The sequence below is a fragment of the Canis lupus genome, chromosome 29, assembly GCF_048164855.1.
Source record: "Canis lupus baileyi chromosome 29, mCanLup2.hap1, whole genome shotgun sequence".
Taxonomy (NCBI): domain Eukaryota; kingdom Metazoa; phylum Chordata; class Mammalia; order Carnivora; family Canidae; genus Canis; species Canis lupus.
This window is the reverse complement of record NC_132866.1, coordinates 19,107,640-19,125,011: the sequence shown is the minus strand read 5'-3', so window position 1 is coordinate 19,125,011 and position 17,372 is coordinate 19,107,640. Positions and strand designations below refer to the sequence as shown.

General features: G+C 49.7%; 1 protein-coding gene across 4 annotated transcripts in view; it reads left to right on the top strand.

Moving 5' to 3' along the window:
* The window catches only part of RBM20 (RNA binding motif protein 20), a 191,509-nt gene extending 175,228 nt beyond the window's left edge, over positions 1-16,281 (top strand). For all 4 annotated transcript variants that reach the window (XM_072805351.1, XM_072805355.1, XM_072805352.1 and 1 more), the window contains exons 11-14: positions 166-826; positions 2,403-2,537; positions 9,259-9,380; positions 13,308-16,281. In XM_072805351.1, the coding sequence (XP_072661452.1) occupies positions 166-826; positions 2,403-2,537; positions 9,259-9,380; positions 13,308-13,418 (1,029 nt within the window). In that variant the 3' untranslated portion in view covers positions 13,419-16,281. The remainder of the gene's footprint in view (positions 1-165; positions 827-2,402; positions 2,538-9,258; positions 9,381-13,307) is intronic.
* Positions 16,282-17,372: the final 1,091 nt, after the last annotated feature.

Sequence of the window (17,372 nt, the reverse complement as noted above, 5' to 3'; positions counted from 1 at the left end):
AGAGATGTGGGACTTGAGGGGTTTATAACTCCTGATTACCCAGTAAATGTCCCCAGGCAGAAGTAAGGGTGCTCAGGATCTTTCTGGTTTGAGGGGCCCTCAGGTTTGAATACTAAGACCTGCTCCTCAGTCACTCTCTGACTTTTTTTCTGCATTTTGGTTCAGGAGCAAGAGTGGGAGAGTGGAAGTGAGGCAGAAGGAGAGAGCTGGTATCCCACCAACATGGAGGAGCTGGTTACAGTGGATGAGGTTGGAGAGGAGGAAGATTTTATTATGGAACCTGACATCCCAGAACTGGAAGAAATTGTGCCCATTGATCAGAAGGTCAAAATCTGCCCAGAAATATGTCCCTGTGTGACAACCACCTTGGACCTGGACGTAGCCAAGGATTTCACCAATGAGGGAGTGAAGCCAGTAGGGAATGGGGCTACAGAAATCAACCCCAAGTCGCCCAAAGACCTGCCTTCTGCTTCCACGAGCTGTCCCAGTGACATGGACGTGGAAATGCCTGGCCTAAATCTGGACGCTGAGCGGAAGCCAGCTGAACGGAAGACAGGCCTCTCACTGGAGGGTTCAGATTGCTACGAGAAGCAGGCAGAGGGTGGGGAGAGCTCCGATGTTCGTCTGGCCCCTCCACTCCAGCAAATGTCTTCCCCCAAGCCAGCAGAGGAGGGGGCCCGGCAGCCTAGCCCACCTCTCGATGACTGCAAGGCCAGGGGGACCCCCGAAGATGGGGCTTGTGAAGGCAGCCCCCAGGAGGGGAAAGCCAGCCCTCGCCCGGAAACCGACCTCCAAAGCCAGGCTTGCCAAGGAGTGTCGACCCAGGGTAACTACCTCCCTTTTCTCCTGTGCGGTTGGGTTGATGGGACCACTGCTCACCTAGGGAGGTGTGTGGGCATGTGCAGGCTGGAACCAACATGTGTGAGATCTCAACTAGCATTAAAGCTGGTGCAGAAAGCCAGCTTTGGAAGGCCTGGTTAAACAGTTAGTGCTTTGGGGCAAATGGTGTAAAGGAAATCAGATAGGAGGCCACATGTTTTCTGAGAAGCAAACTCAGATAGGACAGACTTTTCTGAATTTCCGGGAGCCCAGATGGACTCTGACAACGAAAATCAGCAGAAGTTTTGAGCTAGCAGGCCAAGGGGCTCCAGTTCCTTGCAGCCTCTCAGGCCTGCACAAGGGTGGACCACTCAGGCTGTTGTTTCGGTGAGGCCCAGGTGAGGGGGCAGGAGTGTGCGAGGCAAGGAAGGAGCACCCAGCGGGCAGAGGGAGGAATAAGGAGCTCCTGGCGGGTACAGCCCACTGCCCCTGCTACCGCCGCAGACCCACTGCTCTCCACAGCCCGACAGTGAAACAAGGCTCGTCCCAGGCTGTCCTCTGCCTCCACTCCACTGCAGGTGATGTTGTGTCTGTGCCCGGCACTATGACATCATGAGAGACAGAGTTTAAAATAGGCTAAGCCCTATCTTCTCTGCCAAGTGGAAACAAAGATCCATCAAGGGCTACAGTGGGGAGGAGGGAGGAGGGAGGAGGGAAGAGGAGTAGCGCTCGGGATGAGTAGCTCTGAGTGAAAATAACTAGAGCTTCATTTCCCAGAAAGCCCGCAGCATTCTGAAGGCTGAAGGAAGGGGTATGAGAGTCGAGGGCAGAAACCGTTGAGTAAAGGCTTGAAAAGAAACGTTTCCATCCAGTGCCCTGTGGCTGGCACGAGCAGGTCCGGGAGCTGGAGGCGCAGGCCCCCCTCCACGGCAGGCTGACCCGAACTGTTTTTCACCTGCGAATCTCCATGGAAACCGCCGTGAGAACTGCCTTCTTGTTGCCAGAGAAACACTGAGGCCTGGGCTGTGTCTGCTCAAGGCAGGAATAAAGCAGGAGCGAAATGTTCGCCTTGCCCTGATTGAACCCCTTTTTTCTGCCATATAGGTCTCAACACGCACTGGTGCTCATGGCTTATTAGCTCACCCAGTGTTTGGAGTTCATATTTAATAACACTGCTAAGCAAGCTTGAGGTGAAGATGACATTGCCTTCTGCGCCAGCCTCTGCTTCTAGAGGCGTCAGCACAATATTTGCCCTCCGGCGATCCTCCTGCCTGCAGAGAGGGAGTGATTTCGGAGTTGGAGGGCAAGGTGCAGATCATCCCAACTGAAGGAGCCAGCAGCCCATCCCCCACGGACCCAAGGGGAAGAGTTGCCAAGGGTTTGTGTGTGTGGCGTTCTTTTGGCAGTGGAGCAAACTCTCAATTACAGCATTTTGGTTCTAATTAGCAGTCCTCGCCCTAGCTTCATGTCATTAAGCAGTGCAGAGGCCCATTCCTGATCACACAGGGCCAGTGTAGGATTGCAGAGAATCTTTGAAGTACATCGTGCTCCCTTACTTCTCTGTTTTGGCCCATGTTTTGCAGACAACTCCAAGTATGTGGAAATGAAATCTCTGGATGTGAGGTCACCAGAATACACGGAAGTGGAGCTGAAACAGCCCCTGTCTTTGCCTTCCTGGGAACCAGAGGATGTGTTCAGTGAGCTTAGCATTCCTCTAGGTAGGTGAAGCACCCAGTGTTTCCTGGGCATGCAGCTCCAGGAAATGATAGTGCCATGGTAACGTCTTAGAGCTCGAGAGGGCTTCTTGTCATTTCCTTGTTGTGCTCAATAACCAGTAAACGGACGGTACGTATCTTTTAAGTTTCTTGCAATTTCAGTCTTTAGAGAGTAGACCTCATACCTCATGGCATCAGGCCCTGATCAGCACTGCCCTAGGAGCCAGAGCAAAGAGAGACTGGATTTCCCTGTTTGGGGGTGCTTTATTCCTGACCACACAGCTTTTAGTCAGGCAGAGATGGGAGGCCCAATGGCCGTCCAAAGTCAACAGAAATGAACTTCTTCTGCTACTGGCTTCCCTGCTCTCCTTGCCCCAGCCCTTCCCAAGACAAGGCTACATCTTTTTCTTTTTGAGGGACCAGCTTCTCTGGGGCAACAATGCTGAAGAGACTGCATTTGGGGCAGACACTCTATATTTGGTAGAGGGAGCACTGAACAGAGTGAGACCTGGGCCCCTTTCCTTCCTGTTCTACTTATTATTGGATGACTGCGTGACCTCAGACGAGTCATAACCAGGAATATATTTTTTTTCTAGACACTACAAGTCCTTTATTAATAAGCCAATAAAAGAGAGAGAGATGTAAAAATACTTTTCTCAGAGGCCCCAGGAATGGAAGGTGCTGTCAGAACCCACCTGGCCAGGGAGGTGGCCCAGCCAGATAAAGAATCTCCAGATGAAGGGTCCAGGGGTACAGCTGGCAGGGGCAGGGGAGGAACCTAGCAGGGGGTGGCTCAGGCCTTGGGCAGGGACTGTGCAAATGCAGAGGCCTCCCAAGGAATGATGGTGGGGGTGCCTGAGCCTTACTTACTCACCTGCAGTGTGGGAAACAATCAGAGTCAGTGGTCTTTCAGTAGTGGAAGTGTTGGGGATGAGTGGGAAGGGAGATTAATGATAGGATTATCTCGGACACATTTTCAAAGGGGAGAGGTAATAGAGTCTCAGAGTAGGGAGTGAAGTGTCCCTGGAGCTTCTGACACCACCGCTAACCTGATGACCCGATGACCACTCCAGTCATCTATGAGTCTTTCCATTGACCGTGAGAGGTTGGAAAGCAATGAGACAAAGGAGTGGTAGCAGCCACTGGAGAGACAGCTTGGGAAAGTGTCATTTGGGAAAGCGTTGCAAGGAAATGAGAGAAAGGTGGGTTAGTTATGTGAGGAACTGTGACCACATGTCTACTCGCTCAGGGAGGGGCTGGTCAGTATGGAGACTCACCCTTTCCATCAGGTTTCTCTTCTTTCTTTTCTTTTCTTTTCTTTTCTTTTCTTTTCTTTTCTTTTCTTCTTTTCTTTTCCTTTTCTTTTCTTTTCTTTCTTTTCTTTTCTTTTTTCTTTCTTTTTTTAGAGGGGGAAGGGGCAAAAAGAGAGAGAGAAAATCTTAAGCAGGCTCTATGCTGGGTGTGGAGCCTGATGAGGGGCTTGATCTCACAATCCTGAGATCATGACCTGAGCTGAAATACAGAGTCGGATAGTCAACCAACTGAACGCCCAGGTGTCCTGGGCTTCTCTTTTTCTTTTCATCTTCTTTTAAACTTTTCTCACTGTTTCTGCCCTTCACATGTTTCATTGTCACAGACTACCCGTTTTTACTGAGCAGCACTTTCTAGATAGCATGGCACCATGCAAAACACTCTGGGGCAGTTGAGAAATGTAACACAAGTCTCTTGGCATCCAAGAACTTGGAATCTGTATGACATACACAGGGAAAAATTAAGAATAAGCTCTACTACCTTGTAATTCATGTCTTTTTTTTTTTAACTGTTTTTCATTCCAAAAAGTTTGAAAGATTATTATGACAAATGTAAAAAAAAAAAAAAAATTAAGGGCCATGTTAAGTCAATGTTAAATGTTGTATCTCTTCCCTCCAGTTTCTCCCCTGCTCCAAAGGTAGTCACGGTCATACTCACAGAGTCTAGGTCACACCACGTGCAGAGTATTCTACAGTTTGCTTTTCTAACTTAACAGGGGGACTTAGAGACCTCTTCACATCACTACACAGACAATGCATTCTTTTTAACCATTGCAAATATCCATTCAAGAAGATGTACCATAAGTTACTTATCCATTTCTCTACCCGTGAACATTTAAGATGTTTTCAATTTTTTCCCCATTGTTAAAATACTGTAATAGTTAAGTTTTTATCTTTATCATTTACCATGCAGGCACCATTTCTAGTGCTTATTACTTCATTATTTAACTCTCTCAAAACACCTATGAGGTAGGTAATATTTTTATCCTTATTTTAGAAATCTGAGATGCAGGATTACAAAGCTGATGATTAGCAAACACTGGAGTCAGGATTCAAATCCCAATAGTTTGACTCATAGGGCCATGCTACCTCTAGGATCTGCTGCCTTCCAAACATGTTGTCACCTTTGTATGTGTGCCAGGGTTTCTGCAGAACAGCATTCCAGATTGGGGGGCCACGGTGGGGGATATGGGGGAGGTAGGGGTTGTGGTGGTGTGTATATTTGCATTTCACATTTTCATAATTGCTGCTAAATTGCACTCTAAAAAGATGATACCAGTTTTCACTTCCAGAGCGAGAATTCTCATTCTCTTCTCCTTTACCAGTATCAGACGTTATCAGTTTTAAATCTTTACCAACCTGTTAGGAAAATGGGATCTCATTCTGCTTTTTAAAAACAGCTCTAATGAAGTATAATTGATGTTATGAAGTGCACGTGTTTAAAGTGTACGGTTGATCAATTTTGATATATGTGTCCACCGATGAGACCATTACCACAGGAACACAGTGAACATATTCATCACCTCTCACGTTCCCTGAAGCTCCTTTGTAATCCCTCCCTTCCCATACCTCAGCCCCCAGGGAACCACTGGGTGTTTCTGTCACTAAATATTAGTTTGAATCCAAAGGGAAGCATACAGAATATTCTGTGTTGCCTGATTTCATCCACTCGACATAGTGATTTTGAGATTCACTGATAATTGTTGGGTATATCAGGAGTTATACAGCTGAGGAGTATTGCATTGTGGATACAGGTAAACCACATTTTGTTTATTCATTTACCTCTCGATGGGCATTTGGGTTGTTTCCAGCTTGGGGTTATAACAGATTGTACTTTTGTGTTGCAGGTAGTCTTCGGGTGAGCTTTAAGACCCAGTATCTTATCGATCTCAGTGGGTGGGGGTACGATACCATTTACCACATTTGACAGAAGAGGAAACAAGGGCAGATACTTACCCAAGATCACACAGCATGTTCAGGTCAGAGCTCAGGGTTTCTAATCTGAGACACTCCACCCTCCTGTTCCTCTGGTTCAGGAAGCACAATGTAGGAAAGGCAATTTTTGTGCAGTGGTTAAGAGCACAGACTGTGGAATCTGACTCCCCGGGTTCAAATCTTAGCTGCCTGGGGATCAAAGAGCAACCTCTTTCACCGCTCCTCATTGACTTCTTGACTTTCTTCATCAATAAGTAAGGGTAATAATAGAAGCCTATCATGTATAGTTAGTGTGAGGAAGAAATGAGTGAGTACTTGTAGGGTCTTAGTATCTTCCAGTAGGAGGGTTCTCTACTGTTATTACTCATTCATGAAGTAGTTATTGAGTGCTGCCATTTCCTCTCACTGGAGCTGCAGGACCTTTATACTCCAGAATCCATCACTCCTACAGAGACTTCTCTGGAGGTAGGGAACAGCTTTCAGGCTTTGTCCCTATGAAGAGCAGGGAGACGAATGGGGGGAGTGCCAAGGATCCGGAGTGAAGGGGGATGAAGGCCCATTGCTCGGGGACTGGGGTGGACATGGGGGGAGTGGCATGGAGAGAGGGCACTGCCATGGATTTCAGACCAGCTCTGGGTGACCCCAGCCAGCCCGAGTCTGCCGAGGCCCGCATTTCCAGAACCAAAGGCCATTGCCTGCAACACGCAAACTCCCCCTCTACCCATTGCAGTCTTTGCTAGGATGATGGAGTTATAATTACCCAGGCCAGGAGCTATTATTAGAAAGCAACTACAGCTTTAATTGTCATGCTTAATAGAGGCTGAAAAATGGGAGGACAGAGTGGCTCTGCACGGGTTGGGGCAGTGACCATTTTCTTGACACTATAGCTTCACTCATGGCCCTCACTTTCCAGAGGTGTCCTGAGGTGGTGTTGGCGGGTAGTGCCCATGGCAACACCCAGTTACTCAGGGATCCTCCTCAGGCTTCTCCTTCCTCAGTGTTTTTAACCGCCAAGTACTGCCTGACCAGCCACTGGGTGCCGGGCAGGGGCGGGGAACAGTAGCTGCCAACTTTCGGAGCCTGAGTTCTCCAGGCCGCCCTGGTTAGAGGGCAAGAAGGCCTCTGTGGAGAAATGTCTGACACTCGTCAGGAAACTAATATTTTTTGAGCACCAGGCAAATGATAGATGCCTCCCATAACACCCTTTGTGGTAGTATTATTTCTATTTTACAGATGAGGAGACTAATCTCAGAGTTTAAATTATATACCCAAGGTCACACAGTGCAAGTAAAAGAGCTAGATCTTTCAGACTCTAAATTCCATTTTCTCTCCACTGTACTGTGGCTTCCAAACTTTTTTTTTTTTTTTTTGGCAGTAGAAACCTTTGTTCTAGTGAAATCTCACCCAGAGTCCCACAGCTGCCAGCTTGGGCCCTGCTTTACACCCCGTGGCGGCTTCTGAGGCAGTGGCATCCCTTATTGGGGACCCAGGACAGGGGCTGGAAGGCCTCTTGGAAAACTTAGAGGATGCTGGAGGCCTTAACTGGGGTTCTGCAGTGAAACCACCCAACTGGCCCCTCCTGCGGGGTCTGGGGTAAGCTAGAGGGAGCGGCTCTGCTCATGGGCTTCTCTCTGCTCCCTGTGGCCTCTGGAGGGTGCTTCTCCTTTTCCAGTTGCCTTTATCTTGTCTCTTGTGGGCATCTGCTCCCTATAGAGCACAGCAGGAGGAAACTAGCCTGTGGGAACAGAGGACAAAGGCATTGCTTCATGCTCCCTTGCCACCAGCCTGTGTGTGAGGTGGAGGGGCGAGTTGGCCACCCACAGGCGGTGGGTGGGGGAGGGAGCTTTTCTGTCTTTTGCAGTGGGGGTGGGATGAGGGGGATGAGGGGGAGGGACACAGCCTCTTTCTGGGCAGCTGGCCCAAGAGAGGCCCCCTCCCTTCTGGGGACTGCTGTAGGCAGGGCAGCGAGCTAGAGGAGCTAGAGCTACGTGGCAGTTAAAACTGGCTGAGGAGGCTGCCAAAACCAGGCCCCAAACCACAGAGGAGCAATCAGTCAAGGCAGGCCTTGGGCTGGCCTCCCGGGCTCCCCCTCCTTTCAGGCCTGCCACTGCATACCGATAAGTGGCTCTTTTGAAATAAATAAAAGAAAAAACACCCGTAATTACAAGTCTAAGCTGCCGTTCTATGACAGGGTCTCCGGTGCACTTAGCTCAGTCTCCTAGGAGGTGGGGGGGATGCAAGTGAAGGAAGCCCAGACTTGTGGTCACACGCAGCGCCTTGATGGAGACCTGGCCTCTCTCCCTCTCTGCCAGCAGCAGCGGGTCCCTCCCACCCCCCCACTGCGGTTCTCCCATAACCCCAGCCCGCCAACAGGGCAGCAGCGAGGCCTGGCTTAAGTGTCCATGTGAGGACCCTCAAGGCACCCCAGTTTGCAAGAAGGATGCATGTTCTGAGCCGCCAGCCCTGATCCTGTAGTTCCAAAATGGGTTGGAACCAAGCAGCAACCCCCCCGCCCCCTGAAACAGGGGCCTTCAGCTGACTCCCCAGCCTCCTCAGGTGCCTAGAGTCTGGTCTGTGCCCTCTCCACTCTGGTGACCATGGCCTCGAGAAGAGAAGGGTGACCCTCAGAACACCTGGGCAAAAGCAGGAGTAGCCATCATCCCTTCGAAGGTGAATCCTCTGGTCTGTGTCACTGTCACTTCTTTGGTCCTCAGGGCACTATTTCCTTTCCTCAAAATTAAAAGGCCTCCCAGAATCCTGTGACTTCTATTTAGCGAATCATAAATAAAATGCTACTGATGGGTGCTTCAGATGTAAAGTCTGGAGGATGGAAAATGTTTATGATGCATGATTGCATGAAAAAGGGAGGAGACAACTGTACTTGGGGTATGATGAAAACTGCCCCCCGCCAAAGGCCACTCTGCATATAGGGTAGTATGGAAGAAAATATTTTGATTGGAATGACTCTGATGAATATTAGATGTCATTAGTAAAGTCATTAGGATGATTCTAATGACTTGAATGAGTAGAATTCTAAAACAAACTAAAATGAGAGCATCTTTCCAGAGTCCTGGCCGTAACAGCTACAGAGAGGGGTACGACATGCAGAAACGAAAACCAACCAGTGAAATGTAAGAAGCCTCCTTCCTCCTGCTTTCCCTGGAAGCAGGCTGATAACAGGAGAGTCTGGGCCTAGTTCCCAGGAGCAGCTGCAGAGTTGAGAATTGTGAAGCACCCCATCACCCCTGAGGGAGTGCGTCCCTTTCTTCGCAATGACCTGTGAATGCAGTCTACGCTATTCTCAGGCTTGTTTTGCAGATGAGGAAACTAGGCTTGCAGAAGCTCCATAACCAGCCAAAGTCAACAGCAAGCGAGGGATGGAGCTCTTTGCTCTCATTTCCACCTGTCGGCTGGCAGGACCACAGGGGTCTCACGTGGCCTTCCTAAGTCCTGCCTGTCCATCCCCCATCCTTCTGCAGGGGTGGAGTTCGTGGTGCCCAGGACTGGGTTTTACTGCAAGCTCTGTGGGCTGTTCTACACGAGCGAGGAGATGGCGAAGATAAACCACTGTCGCAGTGCCGTCCACTATAGGAACTTACAGGTAACCAGAGCCTTCCCTGCCCTGGCCCCGGGGCTCCCCGGTCTGTGTGTCTGGGAGTTATCTATTTCCTTCCACCACGTGGAGAACGGCTCTTTCCCCAGGCCCAGCTCCACCAGGCTGCTCCACGTGGTGGCTGCCTTCCCTCTGTTCTCACAGCATCTGTCTCCACTGGAGTACTTACAACATTCTGTTTGGATCAGGTTTGGGGGTATCTGCCTCTCCCTCTGACCTAACTCAAGTTAGTGATCACCTGGCCCGTGTTTGACGTTGACCCCTTTTCACAAAACCCGGATGTTCCAGATGCAGACATTTCCCTTTGTTTCCATTCCCCCGTGCAGTATCCCTGTTTGCTGGAATAAAAATCACCATTATATTCTATTTAAATGTTCATCCATACTGCAACTATTTATCAGAGGCATACTGGGTAGTAGACACTGTTCTATGCCCTAGAGATAAAACAACAACAACAAGACACACACACACACACACACACACACAAAGATAAAAATCCCTGCCCTCTTGAAGCTTCTAGTCTAGTATAGGCAATAGTATAGTATAGTATATAGGCAATAAATAAAATAAGTATGTTTTATGGTATAGTAACATGACATATAAAAAATACTTTCTATACTGTGTTTCATCCGACCTAAGGTGCCAGCAGTTGTAAGACACACTACCATTTTTTTTATACCAACAGAAAAAAAAATATTGCAAAGTAAACCTTGAGACTCCATCAATTGTAAAATGCATCTCAATTTCAGAGATGTTAATGTGTGTGGGGAAAAAAGCCTTGTCTTAGAATCGATGACAGATAGTAGGTAATAAGCTCTATGATATATACCTAGCTAACATGTAGCGTGTTGGAACTTCTGGGGTGTAGTAACTTAATGAAAAGCATGGTGTATCAGATGCCCAGGGATAAGTATTCCAAGGCACTTTCTGTTTTTAGTACAAGGAGTCAGACTAGTTTTTAGACACTTAAGGCCTCCCCTGCGGCAGACCCTTGTGGTAGCAGCATGCCCTAATTCCAGAGCAGGCATCGTTGTCTCAGTTAAGTTGTTAGAGTGGCTGATTGAGAGTTTCTCAACCAGAGATGTGAAATAGATCACTTGGACAGTGTTTTGAAAGTATATATGTATATATATATATATATGCTATTCAGTTAGGATGGGGGGTGCTGGTCCAGGAATACATGATTTGAGAAAGTTCTCCATGTGATTCGAATGTGCATCCCTAGTTAAGAAACTCAGATATAGGCCAAGTCTAGTTTTATACTTAAGGAAACTGAAGCTATGTGATTTGTCCAAGGCCATGCAGATGGTGAATTACCAGGCCTGGGAACAGATTGCCTAATTCTTTATCACTTTACTTTTTTTTTTTTTTTTTTCTTTTTTTTTTTACTGATCTTGCAAACCAACACCCATAATGGCATGGCCTGTGTCACCATCTGCAGGATTGTCATTGGCTATGTGTGGACTCATGTCATTTAAGCCTCTTGATTTCCCTCTGGGGAGCAGCTGCTCTGTGACCAAGGAAGCTATGGGGCCCCAGGTCCAAGTCCTGGCCTCTCCTAAAGGAGCACAGTGAAGGCCCAACATGGCCAGACCAAGGATTCAGACTGGGCTTCGCAGAGCCAGCGGAGTGCGGCCATCGTCCCTGAAGGCATCATCATCCCCCACCCCAACAATATAAAACCTATAGAATGGCAGGGCTGGATGGAGTCTTGGAGATGATCTATTCCTGATTTACCCAAACTGTGGTCCTCATAGCAGCTGGCATCTTTTAAAAATGGAGCTTCCTGGACCCACCTTACATCTGCTTACTCATTCTCTCTAGGGCGAGGCCTGAAAATCCTCATTTAAAAATTTTTTTCTAACAGGTTCTGATACCTCAGCGTGAGAGCTTTTGATCTCATGTGGCATTTTCAGCCTGGGTCATGTAGCTCTCAAGGAGACCACACAGCTCAAGGTCACTCAAGAAGTTAGGATGAGTACAGACTTGCCAGGGCCTCTAATTCTAAATCCTGTATTTTTTTTCCAGGGCAGTGGACTACACTGTGTTCTGGGCCTATGGGCGAAAGCCCCAGGCGGACTCACCTCCCCATAGCAGGCCAGAGCCATTCCTGCAGTCCCCAGGCACGTCAGGGCCAGACATGGGCTAAGCCATTTAGGCCTGCCAAGTGCAGTTCAGGTTTCTCTAGCACACCTGTTGGGGAGCTGAGAGCCTCCACCATGGGCTTCCCAGATAAGGTTTCTGTCAGTGGCTTGGACAGCATGTCTCTTGTCAGTACAGCCTTGCCCACCGCATACTACCCCAAGTTACATGTGTGAAAAAGGAAGAATTCAGACCAGAGCAGCAGGTGCTGACTCACACCTAAGTCAGGCAACTTGTAAACTTAGCACCAGCAGGAGGCCTTGAAGTGAGGGTGGGGGGTTGCTCTTTGAGGTGGGGAGCAGGTGGAAGGAGCCCTCTTTCTCTCTGTGCATCCTCTGCTGCCCCCACTGCTGCTCATAGCCCTACAAGAACCCATCTAGAGTGACCTGAAGCAACATTGGGAGTCAGTGCCTGATAGGAAAACTGGATGCCTCCCTGGCTCCGGGTCCAGAGAGGAGTGAGCCCACACTTCCCTTCCTGGGATAAGGTAGAGGACAAACCAGGCCCTCCAGCAGCAGCCCGGCCTACAGGGACCTACCGTTGGTCTGCTGCTCTCCCCATCAGGCTCACCCACCTCGCCAAGCCAACCAGCTTTGTCTAGAGAGAGCAGGTTATCTTGCAAGCATCACCGTGTCTGACCCTCAGCATCACCCTTGAAGGAGGAAGGCACCATTTCTCTTGTTTACCAGATTAGGAGTCAGAGGCTGAGACAAGATGAGTGACTTTCCCAGCGTCAGATGGCTGATGCCACTCACGACAAAGGGCAACATTACGGAGTGCTTATTCTGTGCCTGGCACTGTGCTAAGTGCTTTATGGTAGCTCCCGCCGACTTCACAGCCACCTGATGATGGGAGTTCTGTTATTATCCACACTCCACAGATGTCACAGTGTCTGGGTGACATGTCTGCTGAGAGCTCGAATTTGAACCCGGGTCATCTGGCATCAGAGCCCACACCCTTGACCACGGCATGGGACCCAACCCTGCTGACTCCTAACCTAATGATCTTTGCACTGCCCCCTGCTGCTTGGGGAACCAGGGGACCCTGCTGGGGCCCCAGGCCTTTCCTAGTTCTGTCTCACTGCCCAGAATCTAGAATCCCAGGAGTGGCCTGCCATGAGGCCAGGGGCCGGTGATAGCAGCTAGTGTTTGGGGGGAGTGGGGGGCGGCGGGGGGGAGCAGCCTCCAACTACAGAACAGGAATCCAGCCATGGGCCTCCGGGGCACTCAGGAAGCAGGGTGTCACGAGAGGCTGCAGCCGGACTTGCACAATCCTCGGAGGACAGCGCTTCTCTGCTCCCTGTTGGTCCAGCTGGCCTCTTCTCCCTTTGCCTTCCAGTGTGCCCCTGGGTGCTGAGGCTCTTCTGGAAAACAAGTGGAGTTGTTGTGAGAATTCAGTTAGTTCCTATAAGAAAAGCAGAACAGCACTTGCACAGGATAAGGGCTTGGGAAGCGTTCGCTGCTGTTAGGATCCGTGCTTTCTACAAGAGCCCTGCGTTACTTGTAAACTAACATGAAGAGAGGACAGAGCTTAGTATGGGTCCTGAAGCCCCAGAAGGATTGTGGGGCGGGGAGGAAGGGGGGGTCCCACTCATGGGGAGCCGTGATAGAAGGGGCCCAGGTACATGCCTTCCTCTCCTCTCCTCTCCCCAGTCCCCTCCCCTCTCCTCCCCTCCCATCCTCTCCTCCTCCTTGCCCCTCCTCTTCCCTCCCCTCTCTGGCCAGGGCCCTACTGACCCTCTGCCTTCCCTTTGTCCCTGTCTCCGCCCCACAGAAGTACTTGTCCCAGCTGGCCGAGGAGGGCCTGAGGGAGACCGAGGGGCCTGGCAGCCCCAGGCCCGAGGAGGGCGGAATCGTGCCACACTTTGAGAGGAAGAAGCCCTGATGTCCCTGTGGCTGCTGGAAGCCGGGAGAGGAGGGCCTTCGAGGTGGGGCCTTCCTGACCTCCGGGACGGGAACTAACGCCAGAGAGGAAGGAAAACCCGGCTGCCCGTGTCGCCCTGGCTTGTTCTCGGAGACTCAAGAAAACACCCTTGAAGCGTCTCCCCCGTGAAGCTGTCACCAGATGTGTCCAGCAGCTGAGGGTCACCCTCTCTCTCCCCATTGATTCTCGTTTCCTTCAATCTACTTCTGTCTTCTTTCTCCTCCCTCCCTCTCTCCCACCTTCTGTGCCAAGGGTCATTTATTTTTCATAAAATCCAACTTCTCAGGGATTTTCAGTGTTCAAATTCTTGACGGGATAGGACAGGTCAGGCCAGCCTGATCGACCAAGGAGGAGATCTCACGGAGGCTCCTGGGTCAGGCACCACTTCGGGGGCCTGGCATCCCGAGTGTGGAGAGCTGATCGGGTCCTGCAGGCCTGGAGAGGGGGCACCCGGGACCACCAGCTGGCAGAGGCTGGGGGTTCCTTCATCGGGACCATCTTTTTGAAAAGCCCCCATTTTTAATAACTCTTTCATCCTCTCAGTTATTCTAGAAGTTCACCAGATTCATGCCTTAAAAGTAATGAATTTCACAGAGGAGGAAAAGAGTTTTCATTTTGGAAGCTCTGTTACCAAAGTTTATTTCCACCCTCCAAACTTATTTCCATCCTCAGGATTTCAGGAGGTGCCATGGTTTGTTCTGTTCTGGACAATGAATTTGATATAGATTCACTTCAATTAAAAATGAAAACAGTAGCATCTTCTCCCTTCACCCAAAACAGTAGTTGGTACGGGCTTGGGTCGAATGTTGGCCTCCCAGCCCCGTGTGGCGTTGGCTCAAGAGACACCAGATCAGGGAAATGGAATATCCTGGACTCACTCTTGGTACCTGGGCTTGGGCTCCCAGCAGCCTCTCAGTGGGATGGTTTTTAAAACTATCTCTCAGCGGGGGAAGAAGCTAAGGAAAGAGCAAGGCTGCAGGAGTGAAGAGCAGCATCCGAGGCTTGCCAGGTTGTAGGTGGGCAGGACGTCAAGGGCATTTCAGAGCGCCCCATGTGCAGACTTTGATGTTCAATATCATGAGGAACCGAACTCTTTTTCCTCTAGGGTTTTCTGATACTGGAGGTCAGTGCCTTCAGGCCCCAGACTAGGGAGTCTGATGTTCCTTTGGGAGCATGTGGGGCAGAGGTTCTGGGGGAGATGAGGCATGAGGCTGGGTCACAGCCCGGAGAAGACCTCAACAAGATCAGAGGGGAGCTTGTGCTGCTTCCTCAAGCCCAGCTACCTCCCTGGCCCAGCCCTTGGAAGGCTGTTCCTGTGTTTCTGTACCTGACCGCAGATAGACTGGGAAGGGATTGTTTGTTTTATATTAGTTTTTGCATTTTTTATAGTAGATAAGATTTTTTAATGGTTAGATGTGTATACGGCACACTCTGTCCTCTGCACTAATGGCCAAAGAATAGAGAAATTATTGAGTTCGACACTGACATTTTATCAGTGCATCTGAGGTGCAGAGAAGAAGGAAGTATAGAACATAAAATGATCCTGTGTAAACCTCGAGGCACATGGTCCCTGGTGCAGAGGGAATTACAGGGAACCTGTGAAAGAGAACAGCCAAGGCAAACCCCAGAGACTGACCGACCAGCCTGGGCGCCATCAGAGGCTGGAGGAAGTGGGAAGCCTGACCAGGGCATGAGGTCATCTGGGGGCCTCGGGAAGGTTGGTGTCTCAAAGAGAATAGGCTCTGAAGATGGTGGCTCAACTCAAGCTGCCTCCACCAGTTCTTCCCTGGTGTTCTGGAGACCGGCCTCCTCCATTTCTGGGAAAACCTCTGGCCCTATTTGTCTTTCTTCCCACTCAGGGAATGTCCAGGGCCAGTTCCCTGGGAACCTTGCTGGGAAGAACCTACCACCTCCATCACAGGCTGGAACTGAGCATTTTCAGAGAGGCTGGCAGTCTTTTTTCCCAGCAAAGTAAAAGACAACCCCACCAGCTCAGCCCCCCACCCCCAAGCACTGTTTCCATGGAAATCAGGATGGGCTGTTCAAACAGCCTCATTCCCAAGTAACGCAATGGCTCCCTTGCTGATAGACTGACCTTCTCCATAATGGAAAGCTGGCGAGAACCCCTGGGAGGGATTGAGGAAAGGCTGCATTCAATCAGAACCTTCACTTTAAAAATCATCTGAGATTCTGTATCTGTGTATATATATGTATTTATTTCTATTTATTTTTATACAATTCCATTGGCATGGTCCTTCACCCACTCTATAATTTGCACTTTTTATTCCTACATGTGTCATACACAATTCAAGATTACAGGCAACCAGGAAAATACTGATTTATTTTTAAAGCTTTTCTTCAGTGTTTGTCAACCATTTCAAAGTGTCTCCCCAAAAAGCTTGTTCAAGAGCATCTGCTACCTTGAACAACAGATTCATTTGTATCCTGGGTTAAGGTAACAGAAGACCTAGGTAATTCTCTTTTCATCATAAGACACCTGAAATAAAGTATATCCAGGCAGTGTTCCCAAAGAATTTGGTAGATTTGATGTTGGTGTGAACACAGCCTTTACTGCCCTTTCTTGGACAGTCTGAGACTGTGGTGTGTTAGATTGTACCCAAACTGGACCAGAGTTTGCTTTTTGAGCTTATGAGAAGAAGAAAAACACTAGGTAATTTAAGTTTGAACTTGTAAAGTATTGGAATTTGTTGAGTGTCGTATAAATCGTCATCACTTTTCCTGATCTGTATAACTGACCGCAAGTGTTTGTTTTTACAAAAGGAAGAAAAAAAAAGATTTTTAATAAAGAGAATTTGAAAGCTTGTGAGTCGCTGTCATGCAAGGAGCCCTCAACATTTGGCTGGGGGAAGCTCGCTGAGCACAGAGCTTGGGATCTGGCTCCTCTCGCAGTCTAGAATGTCTCTAAAGAGTTGAACAGAGAAGACACAACAGCTTCCATCTGGAGCTCTGGGGAATCAGAGATTCTCAGGGGTAAACCTCCAGAAGGACGAGTCAGGGAAAGTACAGAACTGCCGTCCCATTTGAAGGATCAGATAGAAAAGTCCCTTGGCCTCTTAACCCCTTGTTTTGCTGCCCAGCATCCCAAGTCGTCTTCTACTGGGCTGACCCCATTGTCCCGCACCAGGTCAGGGTGGGTCGTTTCTGGCCCTACCATCCGCTGTGAGCTGGTTGATGCTGGGCCCAGCACTTGAGTCCTTGGGCGTCCAGGGGGTTCATGGTGTGCATCCCCTCTGGGTTATTTCAGATTTCAGGTGATTGCTAATGAAAACACTTGGTGTGCTGCCCACCACTGAACCTTGTTTGCTTTCAGGATCCTAAGCTCTTTCTCAACCATTTCTTCTAGCAAAACAAGGCCAGTCTCCGGGGCCCAGTTGGCCAGTCCTTTGAACGGCCTGGAATCTTCTGTGAGCCCTTCCCTCCTGTTGGCAGTGGTCCTGAGTAAACGGGGAGGGGCTGGGCAGTCTGGCCCCAGAGGGCAAAGTGAGTGGGGCCGCCTGTAATTAGTAGCAGCAGATTGTAGATCTGAGGAAAGTTCCTGTCGAGCCTGTTGCTGCTTCCCCGCCCCACCCTCATCCTATTGTGGCCATCCCGGAGGTGTGCTCAGGCCTCCAGTTCCCACCAGGAGGGGTGGAGAAGCATCCTTCCCTGCAGCTGCTGGCTGTGCCCCAGCTGGCCAAAGTAGTGAATGGACCAGAGCTGGTCCTCTGTGCCAAGTTCAGGTTAGGCCACGTGGCATAGCTCTGGGGGACCATCGTGCACTTTGCATTCTGTAAGATGGCACTCCCTGGAGCTGTGCGGCAGGGGTGTCCTGCCAGGGAACCCCCTGAATTGCAGTCCTCCCACCTGCCCTTGCCTGGGCACTCCCATTTTCTCTCTGATATTCTTTTTTTTTTT